Source organism: Vicugna pacos, chromosome 17, assembly GCF_048564905.1.
Source record: "Vicugna pacos chromosome 17, VicPac4, whole genome shotgun sequence".
NCBI classification, from domain to species: domain Eukaryota; kingdom Metazoa; phylum Chordata; class Mammalia; order Artiodactyla; family Camelidae; genus Vicugna; species Vicugna pacos.
This window is the reverse complement of record NC_133003.1, coordinates 52,398,170-52,424,773: the sequence shown is the minus strand read 5'-3', so window position 1 is coordinate 52,424,773 and position 26,604 is coordinate 52,398,170. Positions and strand designations below refer to the sequence as shown.

The window sequence follows — 26,604 nt, the reverse complement described above, 5'->3', positions numbered from 1 at the left end:
CCCAGATAGCCAAAACAATCTTGAAAAAAAACAACAAAACTGTTGGATACACACCTCTTGATTTCAAAACTTACTACAAACTTACAGTAATCAAACCAACGTGGTATTGGCATAATGACAGATATATAGACCAATGAAATAGAATAGAGAGCCTAGAAATAAATCTTTACATGCATGATCCGATGATTTTTGACAGGGTTCCAAGACCTTTCAATGGGGAAAGGATAGTCTTTTCAACAAAAAGTGCTGGGAAAACTGGATATCCACATGCAAAAGGATGAAGTTGGACCCTTACCTAACACCATATATAAAATTAACTCAAATTGGATCAAGGACCTAAATGTAAGACCTAAAACAATAAAACTCTTACAAGAAAACAGGACAAAAGTGTCATGACATTGGATTTGGCAGTGATTTCATGGATATGACACCAAAGGTCAAGAAAGAAAAAAAATAGACAAATTCTGGTTCATGAAAACATTTAAATTTTGTGCATCAAAAGACACTATCTACAGAGTAAAAAGGCAGTCCACAGAATGGCAGAAATATTTGCAAATCATATATCTGATGAGGGATTAATATCCAGAACATGTAGAGAACTTCTAAAACTCAAGAGCAAAAAAATTCAAAAATGGGCAAAGGGCTTGAATAGACACTTCTCCAAAGAAGATCTACAGATGGACAATAAACACATTCTGAGATGCTCAGTGTCACTAACCAGTGGGGAAATGGAAACCAAAACTGCAGTGAGATACTACCTCACCCCCAATAGGATGATTATTACTAAAAAAAAAAAAAGGAAAGCAAGTATTGGTGAAAGTGTTGGAACCCTTGTGCACTGTTGGTGGGAGTGTAAATGGTTCAGCCACGTTTACTGTGGAAAACAGTGTGGCAGTTCCTCAAAAACTAAACATGGAATTACCATCCAATCCAGTGACTTCACTTCTGGGCATATACCCTGAAGAATTAGAAACAGAGTCTCAAAGAGGTATTTATACAGTGTTCATAGCAGCATTATTCACAGAAGCTACAACATGGAAGCAACTTAAGTGCCCATCAATAGATGATGGATAAAGAAAATGTGGCCTTTACATGCAGTGGATTATGATTCAGCCTTAAAAAGGAAGGGAATTCTGCAAGATGCGGTAACGTGGGTGAACCTTGGGAGGATCTACTACATGAAACAAACCAAGTCACAAAAAGATGAATACTGTTTGATTCCGCTTATACAAGGTACTTAGAGTATTCAAAGCCATGAAGGCAGAAAGTAGATTGGCAGTTGCCAAGGACTTTGTGGGGAGGAGTTATTGTTAGAGTTGTAATTTTAAAAGATGAAAAGAGTTATGGGAATAGATGATAACAATGGGTGCACAACAACCGCTTTTTAATTTAATACCACTGAACTGGACTCTTAAAATTACAAGTTGCTAAATTTTTGATACATGTATTTTAACACACACACAAACCCCCCAAACATCGCAATCTCCATTGACACCCCCTGCCCTCTGCAGCAGGCCGGGGCAAGTCAGCATCGGAGAAGTGTTGACGCCATTGAGACAGAATTGAGACTCTTGTCTTTGATCAGAAGTATCAGGAGGGAATGCCTTCCACGTCCATGGCAGCCACGTGTGTGCCCTCCCCGCACAGAGCCAGGCGCCCTTGGGGAAGCAGGGCTGGATTCATCCCTCTGCACGGGTGCTCCTGACGCACGCTCGGTTGACTCACAGGATGACATCTCTGTTCTACAAGTGGCCTGCCTGGAGGCGTGGATGATTCCCTTGACTATTCTGAGTCTCAGGGGATGCTGCCCTACCGCTCACCCCAACCCCTCACCCCAGGTGAACACGACGTCTTGAGAAACCATCTTCTAAAACCCCTCCCCAACCTCTTCCTCTCCAACTGCAGGCAAATTCAAGAACATGGAAGAAGTAGGCCTCACATCCCTACAACGTGGGACAGGACCCTCTGCCTCTGACATTGTCGAGCTCAGCGACCCCTGCCCCGAAGCCCGGGAGAAGCTGCAGGAGTTGTGTCGCCTTATGTGAGCACCTTAAGGGCTGGGGGCAGATGAGAGAAGAGGGCACTGCCGTGGGTGTGAGGGGATCTCAGATGTGCCTGGGCAGGGTGCCAGGGCCTGTCAACTACCCAGCACCCCCAGCAACAGTGGTGGGGTGATGGCCATCCCTCACACACGTCCCCAGCCGTCCCCACTCAATAGTCCTTTTCTGTCATGCTGTGACCTTACGAGGAAGGTGGGTTTGTGCCCATTCTGCAGATGAGGTAGCTGGGGTACCTAAGCAGGTGGGTGGGGCATGGCCTGAGATCCCACGGCTCTGTGAGCCTGGCCCCGGGCCCATGCCCTTTGCCTCCTCACCAGGGAGACCCCTTTGTGTGGCTTCTCACGGTTTATACAGCCTGACAGCTAAGAATATTTATTTCTTAACATAATTTGTCAGATGTTCTCCTAAGAAAAAAGAAACACCTCTCAAAATAAACAAAAAGCCTTGACATGGATGATTAATCATACTTAGGATTTTGTGGGTCCCGCTAATCCTAGAAGCGAGCCTGCATTTCCCCAAAGGCCCAAGCCATGGGCCATAAAGGATTTCAAACCTAGTCACATCTAAGCCATATGTGTGTTCTGGGACTCCCAGGCCACTGAGTGACCCTCAGCTGTAGAACATAGGTAGAGGACAGCCACCCAGTTTGTCCCTTACTGTGACATTCTGGAAGGAAGCTCTCTTCCTTTGTAACTTCAGGACTGGGGGAGTGGAGTGATCAAAGCCCCCAGCTCCCCTACCCCCTTCTGCACACAGTCCCACCCCGTGGGTCCCCCCCCGGGTGCAGAAGGTGGAGGTCAGGCCAGGGCTGGTCTCACAGGGGCATGGGGACCCTCCCAGTTCTTCCTTAAAGCACTGCTTTGAGGACGAGGGGTTGGGGTGGGGACAAGCACTTGGGGATCAGGAAGTGGGATGGAGTCTCGGGAGCTGGGGAGGGGCTGTAGCCAATCAGCTGGAGGATTTGTTGGTCTCCTTCCCTTCAGAGAAGCTGAAAAGATCTCGTGGAAGGGGAGTAATGTCTTCTACCCCATGGTCTTACGCAACTACAGGACTAAGATACCCTCTCATCTAGCGTCGAACCTCAGAGGGGACGCTCAGAACCCGAGCTCCCAGCACCCGCACCCCGTGGGCGCTCAGCCCCCCACCCCCAGCCCCCAGCCGCCCCCCGCCCACCACCTGCACTCGGGCCAGCGCTCTCAGGAGTGGATGGGCAAGAAGCCCATCAAGCTGCACTACTCCTTCTACGACGGCTCCTCCTTCGTGTAGTATCCTTTTACTTGCTGCTGCCCTTTCTCCCAGCAGCTCAGCCCAGAGAACTCCAGGGCTTGAAAGAAAAAGCCTGAGTGTTTACTTTGGCTTTTCAGTTGATCAGAGAAGGCTGGTGACGGGTCCTCCAGGGTAGTGAGAGTTTGTCCAGGTCAGACTCAGGAGGGTCAGAGGAAGAAGTTCCAAGGTTCCAGCCTCAAATTCAGTCCAGATCAACCAGAACATAGCAAACCCCACTGTCTCTGAGCGCATGTCAGGTCAGGCTGCAGTGAGCAGCCATCTCTGCCTTCGAGGCTCTCCCAGACCGGAAGAGGTTGAAGACACGGAGCGATTCCTCTCCAGCCGAGAGAAGGCGGGCAGGAGGCCCTAAATCCCCGGCAGTCTTCGTCTTCTGTCCCTGGCTCAGTGGTCAAGCCCTGCAGTTCTTGCATACTTTGCCCAGGAGGTCCATGTATTTGGAGTCTAACCTGAACCCCAAACACCCCGCCTGGCCTGCGCCTGGCTTGCTCTGCAGCTGAGGTCTGTGTTCATGAGCGTGGGGGCAGCTGGGTCCCAGTCTCGGGTGTGCGAGTGGCGCATTTTCTCCTTGAGAATCTGGCGAGAGCTGTAGCCCCTCTCCCCAGACATACGCCCTGGTTCACGTGCAAGTAAAATGTTGCCTGGGTGGCAGGGGTCTGCAGACCTCTAAAGCTTGCCTGTGGACCTGGACTTCAGGACTCTTCACTTCGGAAAACTGAGATTTCTAACGTGCAGTTCCCCTCTGGAGGCTGGAGCCTGAGAGTTGTGCGTGTTTTAGAGCAAACGCAGTCAGAGTGCTTTCTTCATTCCTAGATGTTTATCGAGTCTTCTGTGCGATGGATTAGTGGAATGGCATGAATGTAGCGTTTATGTCTCAGAGGGAGGAACCTTAATTTGATTGCTTTCTTCTGAAATGAGGGAAAGCAGTTCAAATGGGGGTGGTGACGGGGCAAGAAAGGGCTCCCTTTGGAGAGCCCGGGTGAGAAGCAGTGGGTCAGGAAGTCACCTGGGACCAGTGTGCCCCTTGCGGGGTTCTGTTGCCCGCTCCCCAGCACGCTCCAGAGCCGGCCCAGACCCCAGATGCACAGCCCATTTGGCAGCAAGGCTCTGAGGCCAGAGAGGGCAGAGTGCTCACTCCCGGCTCTGCAGCCTAAGGGGACGAGATGCAAAGAGACACTAAGCCATTCGTTCCTGTCCCTTCGTCATAGGAGCAGGGAAACCGAGACCCAGAGGGTCTCGATGTCACAGAAGGAATTTGGTGGCAGAGCCAGGCCTGGGCCCAAGGGCCTCATCACTTCCGTTGAGGGCCCTCTTGCCAGCACCCTTTTCATGCCTTTCAGGATTATTTCCTCCCGCAGAGAACTGGAGGGGACCTCATTTTACTAAAAACAGCATGAAGCTGGCAGGGCCCCTGACCCCTGGAGGAGAGTGGCCCTCTGAGCTGTCTCAGGCGCCCAGCAGGTCTACTGGGGGCGGCCCCCGCGCTTCCTTTGGCCTCCTCTCCACTGAACTGGGAATTCAGATCTGCAGTGCCTGTCAAAGGAGTCCCCTTGTTTCTCTGACCATAAATGAATGCATTCATCACACTCGCTCAGCCCGGCTTCCAGCACCCTGAGTGTGGTGCTCAGCACACTCCGTCCAAGGCAGCTGCCACTCCAGGGGTCATGGGACCCCCACCCCCCTTTCCTGACTGCCCATTGAATTGGGTGAGAGACCCCTGAGCCGGTCACGGAGCCGTGCCTGTGAGTTAGGTTGCTACCGCAGGGCCAGGCGAGGTGGACTAGTGCGCCGCCGGGGCGCAGCAGCCCGGCCTCCCGGGACCCGTGCTCTGTCACCTGCCTCGGAATCCCTGGTGGGACACCCCAAGCCAGCAGGCTGTCGTGATGCCGGTGCGCTCGACTCCAGCCCCAGGATCATCGCATCCTGGCCATTAGTGTATTTCTGCTTTGTGAGTCCCGGGGGGCCTGGATGCTACACCCAGTTCTTGGTGACCCTGCACAGGTCATTCCATCTGTCTGGGCCTCACTTCTCCCTATTATAAGATGAGGAAGTCAGACACAGTGATCTTGAAGGGCAGAGTCTGTGTTACTGTGTTCAAATGGCCGAAACACACGCACAGCTGTTGGCCCCTCTGGAGGAGAGATGGTGTTTGGGAGACACTTCCGTCCCTCCTGGCTTCCACAGAGCCCTGCGCCCAGCAGCTATTCTGTCTTCATGGAGACTGCTGGGCGACGCTCTCAGGTAGAAATTATGTACCTGCCCCAGGAATGCCAGAGAGCTCCCAGCCCTGGCAGGTCTGCACTGGCCGGTGTCAGCCCCCGGAACCGGCCCAACGTTCCTTTCTTTTGGGCATTTGGCATCTGCATCTCCTTGGCTCTCTCCCCTCAGTCATCGATTCTGCCCTCAGACTTCCTTCAAGGCCTCTTTTCGTGCAAAGGTACAAACTCATTGTATTAAAAGCAAGCTGTAATCCCCACCTGCCCCTTACTGTGCTCAGCACTGTTCCTTCAGGGCTTTGCTGAGCACTCAGAACCACTGTGTGAGGTGCATGTTTTTATGAATGCGGTAAAATGCACATAACAGTCTCCATTTTAAGCATATGGAAGTGTGCGGTTCTGTGGCATTTGGTCCATTCACAGTGCTGTACAGCCATCACCACTGCCTAGTTTCCAGCACTTTTTCATCACCCCAGCAGAAGACCCGTACCTCTGAAGCGGTCACTCCCCGCTCCCCGTCCCCCCAGTCCCTGGCCTCTGCTCACCTGCTTTCTGTCTCTGCCTTCGCCTCTCACAGACGTTTCATAGACGTGGAATCACATACCATGTGCGGCCCTGTGTTTCTGGCTCCTTTCACTGAGCAGAATGTTTTCAAGTTTCTTCCAATGTTGCAGTATATGCATCAGTAGTTCATTCCTTTTGTTTTTTGATTGCGGTGAAATTCATAGGACGTAAAGTTAATGCTTTTAAAGTGTACAGTTTAGTGGCATTTAAAACATTTATGGCGTTGTACAACCAACAGCTTTATTGAGTTCTGGGACATTTTTTCACCCCAAACAGGAAACCCTACACCCACTTTCATTTCCCCCTAACCCAGCCCTCCCTGGCGGCTCCCAGGCTGCCTTCTGTCTCCGTGGATCTGCCTGTTCGGGACGTCTCATATAAATGGGCTCTTATGACACGTGGCCTTTTGTGCCTGGCTTCTTTCACTTAGTGTGTTCAGAATTCGTACACGTTGTCTCACGCATCAGAATTTCCTTCCTTTTTGTGGCTGGCTAATATTTTATTGTGTGGACGTGCCGCTTTTAAAATCTGTCCTTTCATTTATGCACATTAGGTTGTTCCCGTCGTTTGGCTGTTGTGAATAATGCTGCCGTGAGCATCCCTGTAGAAGTCCTTATCTGCACGTTGTTTTTGGTTCTTTCGGGTCTCTACCTGAGAGTGGAGTTGCTGGGCCAGATGAGAATTCTATGTTTAACTTACTGAGGAACCTCCAAGATGCTTCCCCCAGTGGCCGCGCCGTTCTGCGTTCCCCCAGCAGTCGGCGAGGGCTGCAGTGTCTCCACATCCTTGACCATACTTGATGTTTTCCAGTTTTTTAATTCCTGCCATTGCCGTGGGTGTGAAGGGGCCATCTCGTCGTGGTTTTGACTTGCACTGTCCTAATAGCTAATGACCTGGAACATCTTCATGTGTCATCTTTGTGAATCTTCTTTGTAGAAATGTGTATTCAGGTCCTTTGCCCGTCGTTTGTCTTCTTCTTGCTGAGTTGTTAGGGTTCTTTATACACCGTGAATACTAGGCCCTCATCAGATACATGATTTGCAGGGTTTTGTCCTATACTGTGAGGTGTCTTTTCACACTCATGATAGCATCCTTCGATGTACAAAAGTTTTCAATTTTGATGAAGTCCAATTTTTCTATTTTTTCATTTGTTCCTTGTGTTTTGGGTTTCATGTCTGACAAACTACTGCTTACCCCTATGTTTTCTTCTAAGAATGTTATAGTTACACCTCTTACATTGAGATCTCTGATCCATTTCTGAGTTGATTTTTGCACATGGTATGTGAGACAAGGTTCTGGCTTCATTCTTTCGCGTGTGGTACCCAGTTGTCCCAGCACTATTTGTTGAAGAGGGTATTCTTTCCCCCATTGAATGGTCCTGGCGCCGTTGTTGAAAATAAATTGACCACAGATGTATGGGCTTATGAACTTGCTGCCTGTACAGAGTGCAGGGAGGGTCTTGAAGGCTGGGAATGATGCACCAAACAGCTAAAACACTTGGACGTGCAGACTTGCTTTCCACAAGGCACCTGAGCACAGAGCCTGGAGAATTTTCTGTTAGTTCTGCTTAACCATCCTGCCAGCTATCCGTCCGGAAACATCGCCGTGTGTCAGATCCCCACGTGCTGCAGAGGGAGAGCCATCACCTGCCTCTTTAACGACACGCCCAGCTTCTCCTTCCTGGCCATGTTTAATGCTGAAGGCCAGGGCTGCGTTCACTACAACCTGAAGTCCCGGTGAGTGGGCTGGGGGAATCTTGGCCCCGTGGAAGTGTCTCTAGGGGTGACAGGGTGGGGGCACTGAGGTGGAAAGTAGAGGCTCCTGGGAAAAGGAGGGGCTGGGCAGTGTCCAGAGGTCTAGGAAGGCAGTGAGGCAGGGCCAAGCCGTGCCTGCAGGGACACATCTGCTTCGAGGCCCTCACTCGATGGCTCCGTGTCATAGCCGATGAGAAGGGAGACTCCCCAGATCCTGCTCCACTTGTGCCCCCAGGGCACTGAGATCATCTTGATTGTTGACTAGACTCATGGAGGAATTCTTTAGGGGAGAGGAGAGTTTTATACCAGGAAGCAGTGAAGGAGAGGCCAAGGCACTACTTCTGTGAGGTCTTTTAAGAGAAGCACACGCTCTTGGCAGCCAGATACTGATTTTGTCTGGTTTTCATAAGGAACTGTCCGTGAAGCCGTGACTCTCATGCTGTGCACGTTCCATTTCCCACTTTGATGCCTGAGGTCTTCTATACTCAGGCTCCTGGACTACAGGCACACACTCCATTTCTGTTCCCCTTGGGCTTCTCCTGAGCCTCCACCATCTCCCTGAGATCTGTCCTTCCCAACAGACTCCCCAAGCAGCGCCAGCAGGTGTGAAGGGGCCTCAGACCATACGAGGCAGGGGAAGCCGGGCTGCCTGCAGGAGTCCACCGTTCTTCCAGCGAGGGCAGAGTCTCAGAGCCTTGCCTGCCTGGGGCCTGCGGTGATGAGGGCTTCCTTGCGGGGCAGCGCCTCATCTCTGTGCCTCTCCTAGCTGCCCGTACGTCTTGGTCTTGGATGAGGAAGGTGGGACCACCAACGACTACCAGGGCTACGTCGTCCACAAGTGGAGCTGGAGCTCTAAGACAGAGACCTTGCTGTCCCTGGAATACAAGGTAGGGGAGGGCAGCAGAGGCGGGGCTGGCTTGGGGGCTTCCCTGGGCTGCGCAGCACTGAGCGCCGAGGGCTGCCTGCTAAGATGGGCGCCCTGGCCTCAGGGTTCCTGTAATCTCATTCGGAGGTCCCCAGGTTGGTGGGCAGTGGTCCAGAGCTGGCTGAAGTGGACTTTTCACCAGCCTACAGCAGCTGTCAGCTGCCATACTGACCTCTCTGGATAGTATCCTTCCTATTTTACTTTTATTGTGAATATTACATTTTTATAGTTCAATGTCCTTTATTTTAGGAAGTAACTGTTACAATAGTTGGTAGTTTTATTTTTAATGCTTGTGTGTGGCAATAAGAAAAGTCAATAGTTCTATATTAGTCTCCCCAGTTTTTGTTTTTACAACTTTGCTGTCCGTGAAATCAAAAAATCTGGGCGTCAAAGGTAGCTGATAGACACAAACTCTTTTTTCATTGATTTGGTTATTCAGCTATTCATCAGAGGTTTGTTAAATAATAAATTTATGTTGAATTAGTAATAGTAAATAATAACTGAATACACTTAATTTACTAATAAGGCAGTTAAGGGTGCTTGTCACTTCACCAAAGACAGAGTTTCTCATCCCGGGAACTCCTGGCGCTTTGGGATGGAGAACTCCTTGTTATAGCTGTGCACTGTAGGATATTTACCAGTCTCCCCCTCGAGGCCAGTAGTACCCCCTCCCAACTGTGAAAACTAGAAATATCTCCAGACATTGTGGGGCAAAATCACCTTGTGCTGAAAATCACCAGTCTAGGGGATAGAAAGTTAAACAGGACCCCTCAGGGAACTCAGAAGAGTAGGGGAGTAGTAAGAACACGTGGTAGAGAAGGATAAGGGCTGAGAGAGAGGAAGAAGCTCGGAGGGCTGGGGTTCAGAGAAAGATCACAGAACATAAACTCCACCCAAGGTAAGCACTCTGGACAGAAGCACCCTTGGAGTTGATGGTGGGCTCAAGTCTATCCCGTGCCCTTCCTGTAATCCTCTACGCGGGCCGCTGGATTCCCATTCCTGTATCTCGATTCCTGTAGATCATACCTCTGCTCAGAAACATTCAGTCCCTTGAACATGTCTCACCCTCCCTGCCCCGCTGGCCTGAAATACATCTTCGCTCTCTGCCAAGCCAAACTTTCCCTCCTCAAAGCCCTGCTCAGACTTCCCGTCCTCATGGCACTCCAGCCCGCACCCATTTCTCTCTTCTCCCAGTGCCCACTGTCTGGATTAAGACATAATCCAGCCTGAAATGACAGATGTCAGTCATCTGACAATTAGTCATGAGATGAAGAGGTTCTCTTTGGCGGCTGCATATCAGAATCACCTGTGGGACTTTAACAGCGACACAGACCCCAGGCACAGCCCCACAGAGATTCTGATTCAGTTCGTCTGTTACGGGTTCTGGATTGTGCAGTTTTCCCAAGTCTTTTCTGTTGCTTGACCAGTTCCAAGATCCCTAACCCAGGGGTGTATTCCATTGTTGTTGTAATATTTACCTGTTTGTAGTTGTATAAAAAGTTTACAATCCAAAAATATTATGAATGGGTTGCAGGCAGGCACCATGTATTATATGTCAGTGTTGCCAAGTGGACAGAGAACTGGGATGAGAATCTGAGGAGCCAGGTACTAGTGCCAGCTTTGCTAAACGCTGGCTGCGCAGCCTTGTGAAAGTGACTCAGCTTCTCTGAGTCCTGGTGCCTCATCAGTCCTAGGTGGGTCACCCGACCCTCCCTCCCGCTTCACACTGCTTTTGTGAGAACTAAATGAAACAATGGCGATATGAGGGTGCTCTGACATCACTAACGTGCTCTGGCAGTGTGTTGCACTGTACATTGCTCTGTTCTCGGGAGCTGCACGCAGAAATGCACGGTAGGGGCTGGTGCCGTCAGGAGTGGCCTGGAAGACAAAGTGGCCCCTGAGTTGTTCATGAGTGTGTGTGCGTGAGATTTCCCGCAGCTATAGGGAAGCAAGGAGAGCACTCTGGGTCGTGTGATGGCGTCTGTAAAGGCTGGGAGTTGGGACTCAGATGGCATCATTAGAAGTTCACAAGTGCTTCTCATGAAGTAAAAGAAGGCGAGAGCTGTATGTGTCGTAGGGCGGAGGCATCGGATGGCAGGCTGAGGAGTTTGCATGCTGTCTTGGAGGCTGCAGTGACCAGTTTGCTTTTGCCCAGATATTTACTGTTGCCAGCATTTTTCATTCCTCTCTGAAAATCCGTTTCCCTCTGGTGTCATGTCTCTTTAGCCTGAAGATCTTCCTTTAGCATTTCTTGAAATGCAGATGTGCTGGCAAAAACATGCTCTGTTTTCTTCCATGTGAAAAATGTCTTTATGAAAGGATATTTTTGCTGGATATGGAATTCTGGGCTGGATTTCTTTTTCTTCCAGCATTTTAAAGATACTGTTCCATTGTGTCTGTCCTCCATAGCTTCTGGTGAGATGTCTGTAGTTATTCAAGCCACTGTTAATTTTCTCTAGCCGCTTTCAGAATCTCTCTTTTCTTTAGTTTTCTAAGTTTGACCGTGTGTCTGGGTGGTGTTGTCTTCATATAAACTGTTGGCAGTTTACTCAGCTTCTTTAATCTGTAAATTTACATCTTGCACCAAATTTGGGGAGCCTTCTGCCATTATTTGGGGGGGGGAATGTGCTCCAATATCTTCCCTTTTCTTCTGAGACTCCGACTACATGTATTTTAGACCTTTTAATACTGTCCCGGAGGTCCCTGAGGCTCTGTTCTTTTTGTCATTGTTCAGCATTTTTCTGTTTACTTCTCTGATTGGATAGTTTAGCTGGATCTATCTCCAAGCTCACTGACTTTATTCTGTCATTTCTATTCTGCTATAAGGCTAATCCTGTGAAATTCTAGAATCCCAGGTACATATTTTCTTTTCTTTTTTGTGGGGAGGAGAGCAGGGGGAGGTAATTAGGTTTATTTGTTTATTTTTTAATGGAGGTACTGGGGATTGAACCCAGGACCTCGTGCATGCTAAGCACGTGCTCTACCATTTGAGCTATACCCTCCCCCCTTATACATTTTCAACAGTAGAATTTCCATTTAGTTCTTTTTCACTTTTTCTATTTCTCTGCTGAGATTTCCTAATTTTTTTTCACTGCAAGTATGTTTTCCTTTGCCTCATTCAGTATAGTTAAATAACCTGCTATAAAGTCCTTGTCTGATAATGTCAGCATCTGAGACGTATCACACAGGATTGGTTATCCGCTTTGAGAACTGTTCACACTTCACTGATTGTTCACATGTTGAGTAATTTTGGATTGCTGACATTGGAGTCTCTGAATCCTAATGTATTTCTCTGAAGAGGGTTGATGTTTCTGTTCTAGCAAGCAATGGACTTGGTTAGACTCACGCCACCAACTTTGTCTCACCTACAGTGGGCAGCAAGTCAAATCTCACTTCAGTTTTTTGTTTGCCTAGGAGCAAGCTGCCTTGAGTCCGCACTGCTCGCGCGTGGTTCAGGGATCAGACCAAGCTGTGGACTGTTTATTTATAGAACTTGGGGCTCTGGGTCTCTGACCCTTCTGAAATCCTCTCCTTTCCTGTGACTGTAGTTTGCCCCAGGTTCTGTCCTTTGGTTCTTTGGGCCAGAAAGATGGTGGTTTTGGCCATGACTGTGGCCTGCCTTCAAGCTAACACTAAAAATGAAAGGCATCCTATGCTGGGCCTTTTAAGTTTGGGCTCTTCAAAATCTGCCTGCTTTTGCTCACTCTTCTGGGCCTTTGGTCGTTGTTTTCTGTATTTTTTTTCAAGTTCTGTGGGAGGATCGGCCTGTTAGGAGCAGATGCAGCTAGATTGGGAGTATAACCAGCTGGTTAGTTTTTAAGTTGAGAGCTGGCATGCTCGGTCCAGCGTTTGTGTGGAAGGTGGACTGGAGAGGGGAAGATGAGTGGATGGGACTAGTGGAAAGGCTAGTTAAGGGTTACTAGCCGGGCCGGGCCTGATGGGGGGTAGTTGTAATATGTTTTGAAAGGGCTATTTGAGTGAAGGAAGTCGGTGGCATTCAGAAGTGGGCTCTAGGGGATAAATGAGAGGAGGGAATTACAAATGACCCCACGTGGAGGGTGTGTGTCTGGGCGGAAGTGAAGAAGTTTCTGAGAGACTCAGGGATCCATGTGGTTTTAGAGGGGCTGATTCTGCTCAGTGGGCATATCTCACTGGGCCCTTGTGATGGGGGTCCTCACGTAGGGTCGGAGATGGTGGGTGATGGACACCTGTGCCTGGCTCATGACCTCCCAGGAAGATGAGCAGTGGCTGAGTTGGTAGAGCACCATCTTTGGGACATTGGGGAGAGGAAAAGAAACCACCCAGAGAGCAGGATACTTAGAAACAGTGAAACCTTTGCTTATTTAACCTGTGAGATCTGCTCAGCATCCCAGAGAAAGATTCTGTTATTGTCCCAAGGCTCAGAGAAGCGAAGCAGCCTGCCTCAAAGTGCCCGGCTAGCAAGTGGCAGTCTTGTCCAACCACAGCTCACAGCTCTAGTCTCCCCTTTCTAGGAGGAGAACCAGCGGTGGCAGTGTCTCTGTAGGGTGAGAGTGATGGACAGGTTTGCAGGTGTCAGAGACCTGGCAGGAAGATGGTCATGATCAGACGTTGCCAGGGTGTGGAAGGGACTAGCATCCAGACTGCAGAGAATAAGGAAGGGGCCTGGTGGGGAGGAAGCTGAGTGTGGATCTTTAGACCATTAAGTGCAGTCGTAGAAGGACATGGAAGGAGTGCGGTGGAGAGTGCTTTCTTGTTTCTGAGGGGTCCTGCGGTGCGTGTCGGTCAGGCGCGTGAGGACTGGGGAGGCGCCACCAGGCAGACGTAGGGCTGCAGGCTCCCAGGCCCTCAGGTGGAGCCGCCGTGCGTGTGACTGCACACGCGAACCGTCCGGGGCCCCACGTGTGCGCTGCTCTGCCGTGTCCTGACTTTACCTGCTCGCGTGCAGCGTGGGCCTTTGTGGCTTATGCAGCCACTTCCGTGGTCTTGATCTCATCCAAGCCTAAGAGTAGCCTTTCAGCTCTTCCACAGTGAGGACTGGGAGCTTCAGAGAGGCTCATGGGAGGCCGAGCTGGGACTCACCCCCGACCACAGAGGTCTCAGTGAGGACAGAGTGGCTCTAAGGGCCGCTCACCCTCCCCCGGCTTCTCTCTGGAACGGCCACATAGGGAATCCCACCCTTTTGGAAGTGATGAGAAAGGGGGGCACTCCTCAGGGGAAGAGTGGCGACATCCTGGGTGAGTGCAGGGGAGGGGATGGAGCACGTGTGCTCGGCCCTGGCGGGGTTCCCTCCTGCCACCTGCCCACGACCTGCAGAGGGGCAGTTCTGGGCCCTGCCAAGGCAGTGCTGCATGTGCGGAGCGGGACTCCTGGGCAGACTCTGGGGCAGTGTTACCCGCGCTGCATTCCTGTCCAGCTCTCCCGGAACTGAAGCCGACTCGCCCTTTGGTCACCTATGTCTCCTTCACAACTGCTTCCAAGTTTGACTTGGGAAGTGAAGGGACAGTGTGAGGAGCCGTCATTACTGTTTCTGCTAATTCCCCAAAGAGAAACTGGAATTCCTGGGTCTTCTCCTTGAAAGTTAGATTCCGACATAATAACCAGAAAGCTCTTACAGCTGCCTCAGCCCCAAGCCAGGAGGGACTCTGTGCTCTGTGGTGGGTCGGGAAGAGCTGGGCGGGACAACAGAAGCAGGGGTCCGCTGAGTCCTGGTCTCTCCATCCGCAGGTGAACGAGCAGATGAAGCTGACGGTGCTAGGCCAGGACTCCATCACGGTCACCTTCACCTCCCTGAACGAGACAGTGACACTCCCTGTATCTGCCAACAACTGTCCCCACGGGATCCCCCACGATAAGCGGGTAAGGCACGCAGACCAGGCCCCCCCGGCCTGAGCCCAGGGCATCTCAGCGTGGGTCGTCACTTCGCATCTCAGTGCCTTTGCCCTTCCTGTCTCCCCTTCCCTGTACAAGGCCCCCCTCATTCTCCGCCTATGGACTCCTACTCACCGTTCCCTGTCTGCCCTGAGTACCACCTTCTCCGGTAAGCTTCTACCAAGAGTCTTCCAGTTGTGATGGAATCCAGTGCAGACTAGCTTAAACATGGAAAGAGCCTGTACTGGCTCAGTAAACTGTAGTCAGTCTGTAGATAGGCAGCTTCAGGAATGGCTAGATCCAGGCCCTCAGATGATTCCATTGGATCGTCCCATCTCTTGGCTCTGCCTTCCTCTTTGTTGGCTTTATTCTCAAGGAGTTTCTCTCCTTTTGGTGACAAAATGGTCATGAGCACCCCTGGGCTCACTGATCTACCAGCTTCAGCCTCCCTCGGAGAAAGAGGGCTTCTCTTTCCTAAGTGCTCCAGTAGAAGTGCCAACACCAACATTATTGGCTCTATCTGCTGCCCGCTGCTGAAACGTTCTCTGTGGCCAGGAGTGTGTGTTGCTCTCACTGGCCAGGCTCAAGTGTCATGTCCATCCCAGGAGCAGAGGGGTGTACCAGTTGGGCAGACGATGAGGCAGGAGTGTATTCCTAAAGGAAAGTGGTGGTGCTGATACCAGAAGAGGGAGAGGTGGTGCTGGACAGGATAACTGCCTGCGTGCTGATGACCCTCTCCACCACCCCCTGCCCGTCCCAAGTAGAGTCGCCTCCCCCTGCCCTACCCTCCCAGCCCTGACTCACCTCCACCCCAGCACTGCCTTCCTGCAAGCCAGCCTTCACTACCAAACCGGGAATTCCCTGCAGTTCCTTCTGCTGTCTGTTGCCCCCGGGCCCAGCACAAGGACTGCTTCACATGAAGTACTTGCTCAGGGGGCGAGTGGAGGCAGGAAACCCAGTTCTTCATTCACTGGGTCTTTGTGGATCCTCCTGTGTGCCTGGTCAAGAGTCAGCATTGTGGAAAGAGGCGGGGAGGATGAAGGGGACAGAGTCCCTGATGCCCAAGGAGTTTATCGTCTAGAGGACAGTTGACATTCACCATGAGACTGGGGTGGCCCAGGGCTCCGGGGTGGCGCCGGCTGCCTGTGTCACACACAGGCGCTGCGTGGGACTGGGTCCCTCAGGAGGGCCTCTTGGGGCGGGGTCGAGGAGACCACACCCTCCAGTCTGCCTGGGGCCAGTCCCGGTGTTCACCCGTCAGCCCGGGGACTAGTAGTAGCACCCCTTCCCTCCCAGAAAGTTTGGAGGATATGTTACAGTCACCCAGCGGGGGGCCCTGCACTGTGAGGGCACTGCCACCGTAAGCCGCAGGCTGGCTGCCCACAGGGCGGACAGCACCCCCGGGAGCAACCGGCCTCACGTCTGCCCTTTACACGGGGACACGGGAGGCAGGCGTCTGTTGGAGACCCGTGTCGTCTGAACAAGACACAGAGGACAGCTGCACTTCTCCTGGAGGGAGGCGGTGCCCCTGTTTCTCCCACTGGTCCTTCATTCCAGCAGCATTTCAACTTCATCAGTTCCTTAGCTAATTTGACAAACATATACCAGCACCTGCGCGTGCCAGGCTGGCTGCTGGGGACGTAGGAATGAAGGAGTCTCGCTCCCTCTTGTCTCTGAAATTCTCTCAGTCTAATGGAAGGGGCAGCCCATCGACACAGGTCATGATCTGGCTTGACTGGCCTGTTGTGCCGGGGGATGGGGGCGCTGTGGGAGCTGCGGGGGTCCATGGGGAGAATGCTTGTTACAGGGGTCTCAGCACCCGGGAAGCTCGGATCCTGCGACTCAGCCTGCACTCATCACTCCACAGAGCAGAGCATCCCCAGGATTTTGAGCCCATCTGGGCTGAAATGACTCATCTGTCAATGTGGCTCCATACGCCGACTCTGAAAGTCATTGTTAGGTGACTAAGTACACGGGATGTAGGGAGTCATGAGTCTATATTTCTTGAAAACCTTTTAAGACTGTTTTAAAATGTGCATTTGCTTTTCTTATTGAAGGCAATAGATAATAGAATTTTTTTTTGTTGTTCCCATAACATTGCAGTAGTGCTTTGTTTTTTTTCTGGCAACCTCTTTCCTCGTAATCTCTGAAATTTGGAACGTGGCTGAGGACCAGGACTTAAGCAGTTGAAGACCCCATGAACAGCCAAGTCCATGTCCCAAATGTGCCCTTTAAGGCACAGTCATTCACGTCTTGCATTTCCTTACCTAAACGCAGCCCTAGGGAGCTGGGATCAGAAGAGCAGGGCTGTGCTGTCCAGTATGGTACCCCTGGGTCGCAGATGGTTATTAGGCACTCAAAATGTGACAACTATAGGTTGAGATGGGCTGTACGTGAGTGGACGTCCTGCGTCAGAGACTTAGTGTGAAAAGCGAGTGTAATGTTTCTTATTACTCGTTTATTTTGACTGCATGTTGCAATAATCATATTTTTGATGTATTGGGTTAGATAAGCATGTCATTAGAATTAACTTCTCCTCAGAACATTTTTCATGGGGCCTCAGGAATGTTTAAAACTACACACGCAGCTCACATCAAACCTCTCCTGGGCGGCGGGGGCCTAGCAGGTGGAGTCCGCAGTCAGGGAAGCTCACAGAGGTAGTTTGACAGTGCTGAAGGCGGCTGGAAAGTTGTGTATTAAAAGGAACATTGTAATTCAAAAGACATAACCGTCCTGGGGGCACTTAGCAGAGCGATAAAGAGACAGATACATGAAGGCGGCTTCTGAAAACCAGAGAGTAGTCGTTAGGGTTGAGCCAAGAGGCTGACTTGTGAAAAAGCGTTCAGGTCATGACCTCTTCTATTTTAGAATGCGGGGAGGTGAACTGTATGTTACAGCCTTCTAACTAGATCAACAACAAATGAGGAAATATCAGATTTATTATGGATTTAGCTAGCTTCCAGATTAAGCATCTTGGAATATTTTTACATGAGATCCTGAGGCTCAGCGAATTGTCTTATCTTAGATTCTTGGACTATGAGATCTACCAGAAGCCCCCAAGAAATGTTGCTGGGTGAGGGGGCAGACAGAGAGCCTCGGCGAGGAGGGGGCTTCGGGCCGTGGGCCAGTCCCTTCCCTTGCTGGGCCTCAGTCTCTGCGTCTGGGTAGTGATATGTACAGGCCCACCCCGCTTTCCCACACCCCTGTCCAGCACTTCTAAAATCCGTTCAGCTGCAGGTGGGGTGTGTGTGTGTGTGTTTGGGGCTGGCTGTCCCCCATCAGCAAGCCCCTGGCAGTCTAGGGGAGCCGGGGGTGGGGGCAGGGTGGCCCTCTCCCTCACTCTCTCTGTCACCGGAAAACTTGTTAAATGCTTTCCCCAGACACCCATCACCCTGGAAGGAACCACCCATCAGAGTGACAGGCAGAATGGCGGTCCCAGCTGTTATGGCCCTGTGGCCAGGCTCCTCTCTAAATATTTCTATCAAGGCAGCACTTTGGAAGCGAGGAAATGCCTCAGTTTAAATGCTTTATTAGCCCAGCGCTGCCTCAGATCCCTTTTGGGAGCAAGCCTGGGTATAAATTTCAAATACATAAAATTAGCCCAGAAGCGGCGACTGGGGCCAACAAGAAAGACGGTTGCGCTTTACTATTAATTGAGGCATTTTACGCAAGTCCTGGTGCAGAGCAAAGAGGGACACGGGCTGACGTCATTCTTCAGGAAGTCTGTCCACCGCACACCCCACTCTCTCCACCTGAGGCTTCAGTTCTGCAGAAGAAAAATTACTTCGCACGCCCTCTGTGTGAAGTGGGAGCCATAGACAGCATGGATCCTGCCTTCAAGGGGCTGACAAAGTTTAGGGATAAGGAAAGTGAAAAGTGACCAGGACCCTGGGCGGGAGGGATGGGTAGGCGGATGTGCACATTCAGCGCGGAGAGTGACTGCTGCTGGCTGAGGAAGTCGGCCAGGGCTTCCTGGAGAAACAGTCAGACTCTAGCTGCCATTAACTCTGGAGTCTAGGCCTCGCTCTGCTTGGCAGAGGCAGAGGTGGAGCTGCAGGGCGGCCTCAGCCGTCCGACAGGAAGCCCCGGAGCCAGAACGGCCCTGTGGAGTAATCCCTGACTGAGGCAGGGGCTGGGCCTTGGCGCCCCACGGGGACCAGTCAGTCTCTGTAACCCTGGTCCAGGGCAGTTTCTCGGCCAAGAGCTGCCAGCAGGGGTGAGGGGGATCCTGGGGGGCACTCAACAGGGGGAGACTGGCAGCAAAGGCTCCAGAGAGGCATTTGTCCATCCAGTTATTCATAACACAACAAGCATTAATTGAGCGCCTTCTGTATGATGGGCATGCAGACACAAAGGAGACCGAGAACTGGTCCTTGTCCTCCAGGAGCATAGGGTCTAGTTGGGAAGACAGGCTCCCACACACATGATAACTTTGTGAAGGGCTAACCTCTGTCTTCAGGCAGCATGGAGAGGGCGGAGGGGGTCCCAGGCAAAGACCAGAGGTGGCAGTGTGCAGGGATTCGCTGGGCTGAGGGGAGGCGGGGAGTCCAGGCAGGACATGGTACATCCTTGAGCCAGGGCAGAGCCTGGTGGTCACTGGGCTGGGCAGACAGTTCCTGGCAGAGCAGGTGACAGTGCTCTTCCCCCCGGCCTCCCCACAGTTGGCCCGCCGAATCAGCATCATGGACGAAAAGATGTCTAAGGTGAGCCGGGCCCTGGTGGAGATCAAGAGGCGGTTTCAGAAGACCGTGTCCCGCTTCATGAATTCCATCCTGTTGGCGGCAGGTAAGGAGCCAGAGAGGGGGCTGGAATCCTACCCAGTGGCTTCCCAAATCCTTGGCCACCTGCAAGTCACCTGCACGGACAGCTCTACCACCCCAGGGCAGTGGCACAGCAGCAGGACTCCCCAGGTGATGGGATGGCTAGGCTCAGAAGTCGGGGGGACACGTGCTCGAGGCCACACAGTTGAGAAGGCGACCTCCACCAGCATCAGCTTCTGAGCACTCTCCGTGTGTCTTAATGTCTTTAATTTCTCTGCGTGATTGCTTTTTCCCTGGTCTCTCCCTTGGTTTTCTGTCACTCTCTCTGTCCCCACCCCCACCCCTGCTCACCTTCTGGCCCCATCTCCCACGTTGCCCATCCTCTGTCTGCAGCCCCTGTTCCTCTCCTTGTGGAAGTTCTTGATAGAAGTGAGATGAGCAGCCCCCTCACCAGGCTGTCCCTGTTAGCCCACAGAGCTCCCCCAGGGCCAGTGTGGGCGGCCTCGGGACCCCCTCCCATGTCTGGGCTCTCCTCATTGCTGATGGGCCTGGGGACAAAGGAACATTCCCGCCCCCCGACTCCATGCCACCCCCTGGCTGGGCCCAGAGAGGCTGTGCTGCCCACCGCGGACTCCCTGGGGGGGTTTCTCCTTGTCCCTAAAGACTTAGTTCAACTAGGCACCTCCTCCAGGAAGCCTTCCCTGACCTCCTAGCAGAACAGGTCACACTCTCCTCTGGGCTTGCATAGCATTATGAATCTTATTATCTAGCATTTGAATATTTCTTTGTTTTCCCATGCCCCACTACATCCCTGCTAGGAGTTCCCAGAGGCAGGGAACCCTGTATGGGGTCATCTCTGTATGCCCGGTGCCCAGCTTTCAATAAATGTTTGGTAAGTGAGTGAAGGAATGAGAGGTACCTGGCCTCAGAAGTTCTCCAGTCTAGTAGGGAAAGCAAACAAGAACACAAATAAATACGATGTAACAGAGAGTGTAGATGGAAATGACTTAAACATGGAGGCACAGGGAACAGCATGGATGTACTCTGTACCCAGTCTATTCTGAGTGTTACAAAGGACACAGAGCCGAGTGACACAGGCCCTTGGAGGAGGAGGGATCTAAGCTGGGTTTTGATGAAAGAACAGAAATGAGGTTGCCGCGTTCTTAGATTCGGCCAGCACTTCCTGATCCACTAACTGCATCTGGCCCGGAGCACCGTGCCACACACCGAGAGGCGGCAGCCCTGCGGCAGAACCAGCAAGAGTGAAGGCCCAGAGAGGGAGATGTGCAGTCTCACAGGGGCGGTGGGGGGGGCCGGGCCACAAGGTGGGTGACAGCGGCTGTGTCTCTGCTCGCAGGCCTGTTAACCATTGAATATCCAGTAAGGGAAGAGGCGGAAGTCAGTCAAGCCAGGTTAAAATCTGGGCCCATTCCCGAGCGAGGCAACAAGCTAAGTTTATACTCGGGAGAAATCCTTTTATTACAATCCCAGTCAGTCCGACCTGAGTCCTTGATTGAAGAGTCTTCGAAAGAAGAGCCTGGGTCGGCTCCTGTGAGCCCCGCTCGGAAGAAGACCTTCAAAGTCCAAGCCAAGGCCATGGTCACAGCCAGGTGAGCTGGGGCCTCATTTCTTCTGGCTTCTGTGGGTCAGATGCTGTGATGGGTAGGAGACACCAACAGCGAGCAGGACAGACGAGGCCCCTCCCTCTTGGAGTTGAAATTCCAGGGGTGGGGAAAGAGAGAAGGTAAGCCTGAGCAGCTGGAATCGTTTTAGACAGTGATGGGGACTAGGAGGAAAGTAAATTGGGGAAATGGGTCAGAATAGACCAGGGGCTGGCAGCTACGGCCGGGGCCACATCTGGTCCCATTGCCTCCCTGAGCTAAGAGTGGTTTTTATGTTTTTAAATACTTGGGAGGAAAAAAGTCAAAAGAATTTTTCATGATGTGAAATGATATGAAATTCAAGTGACAGGGTCCATAAGTAAGGTTTTATTGGAACACTGACATGCCGACTCATTTACACATCATCTGTAGCTGCTTTCTTGCTAAGACAGATGTTGCCATTGTGACTCAGACCATCTGACCTGCAAAGACTAGAACTTTTACTGTCTGGTTCCGAATAGAAAATGCTGACCAAACCCCAGCATGGAGAGTGACCCGGAAGTGGGATGGTTAGGTGGATGGTCGGGGATGCTGTTCTGAGGAGGAGATACTTTAAAGGAGGCTTGAGCGATATGAAGTAGCCACAAAGAAGGATTGGGGGAGGGGACGTCAGACAGAGGACAAGGCACGTGCAAAGATCTCGAGACAAGAACAAGTTTGGTGTGTGTGAGGGAAAGTGAGAAGACCAGAGTGGAGCGCTGTGAGGAAGCAGGAAGAGGGATGCAACCTGAGGACCAAGAGCCAGGCAGGAGCCAGGCCAGGGAGCCCTCAGTGTTAGAAGAGGCCGTACCGTAGCTCCGAGTCTGGAAGTGACATCATCTGATTCATGAGGTTCTTAGAAAACTTTAAAAAATTATAAGATACATATCCCTCATGTTTTAACTTAAAAAATTATATAAAATATAGAAAAATGAGCAAGTCCTAAATGTATAGCTCAATGTGTATCACAAAGTGGACATACCCTATAATGCCCAAGAAACAGAACATTGCTAGCTCCTTAGAAATTCCCTTTCGTCCCCTCGCGGTCAGTGCAGTCAGTAATCCCACTCTCCTCCCCGACGGGAAGGCTAGTTTGTTTTTTAACTTTACTTAAATAGAACTATTCGATATGCATTTGTTAGTGTCTGGCTTCTTTTGCTCAGTGTTACAGTGTGAGATTTACCCGTGTTGCTGGATGTAGCAGTGGTTTGCTCATTTTCATTGCTATGCAGTAATGTATTTTATGACTCCATTAAAAAGTCTGTGTATTCTAATGCTGACGGATATTTGGGTTGGGTACAGTTTTGGTGATGACAAGAAAAACCTGTGCTGGTATTTGCGTGTGTCCTTATTTCTGGTTGGCACATGCCTGGATATGAAATTGCTGGCGTGGAGTATGTGTATGTCCCGCTAGAAACTGTCAGTTTCCAAAATGGTGGTGTCAAGTTCCACTCCCACCAGCAGTGTATGAGAGTTCCAGTTGCTCCACATCCTTGCTATGCCAGCTATTGTCAGTCATTTTAATTACCGCCATTCTGTCATGATTAAGTGGGTTTTAATTTGCATTGCCCTGGTGACTGCAGAGGTGGAACACCTTTTCAATTGTTCATTGACCGTTTTGGATATTCTCTTTTGCAAAGTGCCTGTTCAGTCCCCTTGTCCATTTTTCTACTGGTTGTCTTTTCTTAATTTATATGTTGTAGTTCTTTATATATTATGGATACAAGACTTTTGTCAGTTACACATGTTGGAAACGGTTCTCCCACTTCTGTGGGAGTGGTGTCTATTGATGAACAGAAGTTTTAATTTTAATGTCCACTTTTCAATCTTTTTCTTTGTAATTAGTGTTGGTACCCTAATTAAGAACTCGAACAAGACGATATTCTCCCAAGTTGCCTTCTAGTGGTTTTTACCTTGTAACTTTTGCATTTATCCATCCTCCACCTGGAAATGATTTCTGTGTATGACATGAAGTAGGAGCCAAGATCCCCCCCGCCGCATGTATACTTAACTGATCCAGCACCACCTGTTGGTGCAGACTCTGTCGTAAATCGAGGGGCTCCATGTGTGTAAATCAAAGGTCATTTTCTGGAGTCCTTATTTTGTTCCCTATTTGTTCAAACTTTACCAACACCAAACTGTATTAGTTATCATAACTTTATAGTAAGTATTGATATACAACAGAATAAGTTCTCAGTTTTTGTGTTCTAAGCTGTTTTGCTATTCTTGGCCACTTAAACTTCCATACAATTTTAGAATAATCCCGTTTATTTAAAAAATTGTCCTGGGATTTCAATTTGGTTGTTAATGTCTTTGTAATATTGGAGTATGTCAATCCATGAATATGGTATATCTGTTTATTCAGAGCTTCTCTAATCTCTCCATAATATATTGTGATTTTTCAGCATAGAGGTCTTCTATGTCTCTCATTAGATTTATTCTAGGGTATTTAATTTTTGTGTGCTCTTATAAATTGTTTTAATTTTTCTGTTTGTTCCTGGTTATAGAAAAGTAATTGATTTTATTTCAATTTAAATTTAGTTTTAAATTACTTATAGTAAACTTTACTCTTTTTCATGTAAAAGTCCGTGAGTTTTGACAAATGCATAGAGTTCTATAACCTCCACTGTAGCCAAGACCCAGAACAGTTTCATCACCTTCCCCTCCAACCAAAAAAAAAAATTCCCTCATTTTACCCCTTTGTAGTCAGACTCTTCCCTCACCCATAATTCCTAACCACGGCTGGCCTGTTCTCTGCAGCTATGGTTTTGCATTTTCCAGAATGTCATGTAAATGGAATTATACTGTATATAGCCTTTTGAGTCTAGCTTCTTTCACTTGGCATGAGACATGTGAGATTCATCCGTGTTGTTGAAGGTTTTTATTGGATGCTGGTCACCTAGGTACTCTCTGCCTAACAAATGTCAGAATTCCAGGCTGCTGGAAGGAAAGCAAGTGTTCAACGTGAATCACGTTGTTTATACAAACAGTCTGGGCGTAGTGTAGGAAATGGTTCAAGTGCCAAGTTCCCAGACCCAGCCAGGGGCCAGCCTTGTAAGCAGGTCCTTCTAAAGACAGCAGCCCCGGGTCTCCTGTGTTACCTCTTCTCTGCATATGGCACACTGCATAGAAGGGCAAAAATTTATTTATCCATTCATCCATGGAAAGATATTTGGATTGTCTTTAGTTTTTTGGTGATTATTAGTAAAGCTGCTATAAATACTCAAGAACAGGTTTTTATATGAGCATAGCTTTTCATTTCACTTGAGTAAATACTTTAGTGTTGGATTGCTGGGTTGTATGTGAATGTATATTTAGCTTTATAAGAAACTGCCGAACTATTTTCCCAAGTGACTGTTCCATTATGCGTTCCCATCAACAATGTAGGAGGGTTCCAGTTGCTCCAAATATTTGTCACTATTTGATATTGTCAGCTTTTTCCCCCCCTTTTAGACATTCTAATAGATGTCTAGTGGTATCTCATTATCATTTTAATTTGCATTTGTCTAATTACTAATGATGTTGAGCATCTCTTCTTGGGCTTATTTGCCATTCATATATTTTCTTTGGAGAAATATCTGTTGAGATCTTTTCAAAATTTTAAATTGGGTCATTTGTATTCTTCTTGTTAAGTTTTGAGAGTCCTTACTCTGGATATAATTCCTTTATCAGCAATATGACTTTGAAATATTTTCTCCCAATCTGTGGCTTGATTTTTCATTTTCTTTACAGTATTTTTGTGGAGCAAAGTTTATCTTGATACTGCCCAGTTTATCATTTTTTTCTTTTCTGGATTGTGCCTGTGATGTTGTGTCTAAAAACTCTTTGCCTGCAAGTTGTGTCTTGTCTTCTGTAAGTAATGGTTGCAATGTCGGTTTAGTTTTCCTAGTCTTTACAGTGCTGTTTAGCTCTGCTCCTCACATGTGTACTCAGGGGTCACTCTGTAACTAGGGCAGCGGTTTCTATGGTAGTTTAGTTCTGAAAGCTCTTGCTGTGCTTTTGGGGGGTATTCTATGTGTGCACATGTTGGATGTGAGCCTAGGACTTAATGTCAGTGCATGCGTGAAAATGGCTCCCTTCCGCTCCCTCCTCTGAAGGATTTTCTCCACACTCGCCAGCTCCCAGCAGCCCCATTCTCTGATCCGAGTGGTAGCTGTTGACACTCTGACCTGGTTCTTCACAACCCGGCCTACCCCTGGGTGAAGTGGCAAGAGAAGAGGGACGTTTGAAACAGTGGGGACTCCGCCCACACGCTGCGCGGCAGGCGCTCCTTTCCCTGAGTTGTTAGGTGCCCACATCACTGCTACGACAGCAGTGTGGTGACGCCGCTGGGACTGGCCTGGTGACAGAGCCAGGAGAGGGGCAAGAGGAGACAGGGAGAGGATTTTCTCCACACTCTCAAGATCCCAGGGCCCTCTCTTCTGAGTCCTCTGGCTAGAAGGGAGGTCTTTGCTCCGAGTTTTTACTAACCAGCCCCACTGCTCACTTCTCTTGACTCAGGTCCTCCTCAAGTCTAAGCTGGGATGTGAGGAAGGGGAAAAAGTAAAACCAGGAAAAAACACCGCACTGACTGCACCGCAAGTTTTGGCTTTCTGCTCCCCTCCCACAACCCACCTGCTGCCATTTGCCTTTCAGAGTCATCAGACTGGTTAAAAAGCATATTCTGTTCAGAGTATTTAGTTTAACGAGATGAAGAGCAGTATGCTTACTCAATCTGAATCTGAACTGGAAAGCACATTGTATTCTACGCGTTGACTTTTTACCCAACAATCCTGCTCAGTTCACTTCTTAATAGTTTATCAGTAGATTCTTTTGGATTTTCTACATACACAGAACTGCTTTCAGCAAGACTCATTTCTTTTCCAATATTATACCTGTTGATTTCTTTTCTTGCCTAGCTGCACTGGGTAAGTCCTCCAAGGCAATGTTCCACAGAAATGGTAATAGTAGACATTTTTGTCTCAGTCTCATCTTAGAGGAAGCATTTTCAGTATTTTTTCTGTTATGCTCTAGGTGTTGTTTTGAGACCCTTTATTAGGTTAAAGAAGTATTCTTTTATTCCTAGTTTGCTAAGCATTTTTTTTATCGTGAATTGATATTAAATTTAACCAAATACCTTTTCTGCATCTATTGAAATGAGCGTGTGATATTTCCCTTTATTCTACTATTGTGGTGAGTTTTATTGATTAAATTTCAAATGTTCAACTAATCTTAAATTCCCAACATAAATCCAACTTGGTTTTGATATGTTCCCTTTTTATATATCGCTAGATTTGGTTTGCTGATATTTTATGTAGAAGTTTGGTACGTGTATTTACGAGAGAGGGTGGCCAATAATTTTTCCTTTCTCGTCATGTTCTCATCAGACTGGCCTTTTAGAGTGTAACAATCTGGGAGGTATTTGGTTTTTTTTTCCCCCTGTTACCTGCTAGTGCTTGTATATACTTGATTATTTCTCCCTTAAATATTTGGTAGAGTTTACCCAGTGAAGCCATTTGTCTTAGAATTTTCTTTCAGTGGAGATTTTAATTAAAACTTTTAAGTTTGATAC

The 26,604-nt window shown here is 49.4% G+C and overlaps 1 protein-coding gene across 4 annotated transcripts in view; it reads left to right on the top strand.

Annotated features, from left to right (window-relative positions):
- C17H3orf20 (chromosome 17 C3orf20 homolog) overlaps positions 1-26,604 on the top strand; it is a 63,320-nt gene that overhangs the window by 18,219 nt on the left and 18,497 nt on the right. For all 4 annotated transcript variants that reach the window (XM_072941922.1, XM_072941921.1, XM_072941923.1 and 1 more), the window contains exons 5-11: positions 1,906-2,041; positions 3,044-3,325; positions 7,708-7,860; positions 8,645-8,765; positions 14,510-14,641; positions 19,315-19,438; positions 20,771-21,023. In XM_072941922.1, coding sequence (XP_072798023.1) covers positions 1,906-2,041; positions 3,044-3,325; positions 7,708-7,860; positions 8,645-8,765; positions 14,510-14,641; positions 19,315-19,438; positions 20,771-21,023 — 1,201 coding nt within the window. The remainder of the gene's footprint in view (positions 1-1,905; positions 2,042-3,043; positions 3,326-7,707; positions 7,861-8,644; positions 8,766-14,509; positions 14,642-19,314; positions 19,439-20,770; positions 21,024-26,604) is intronic.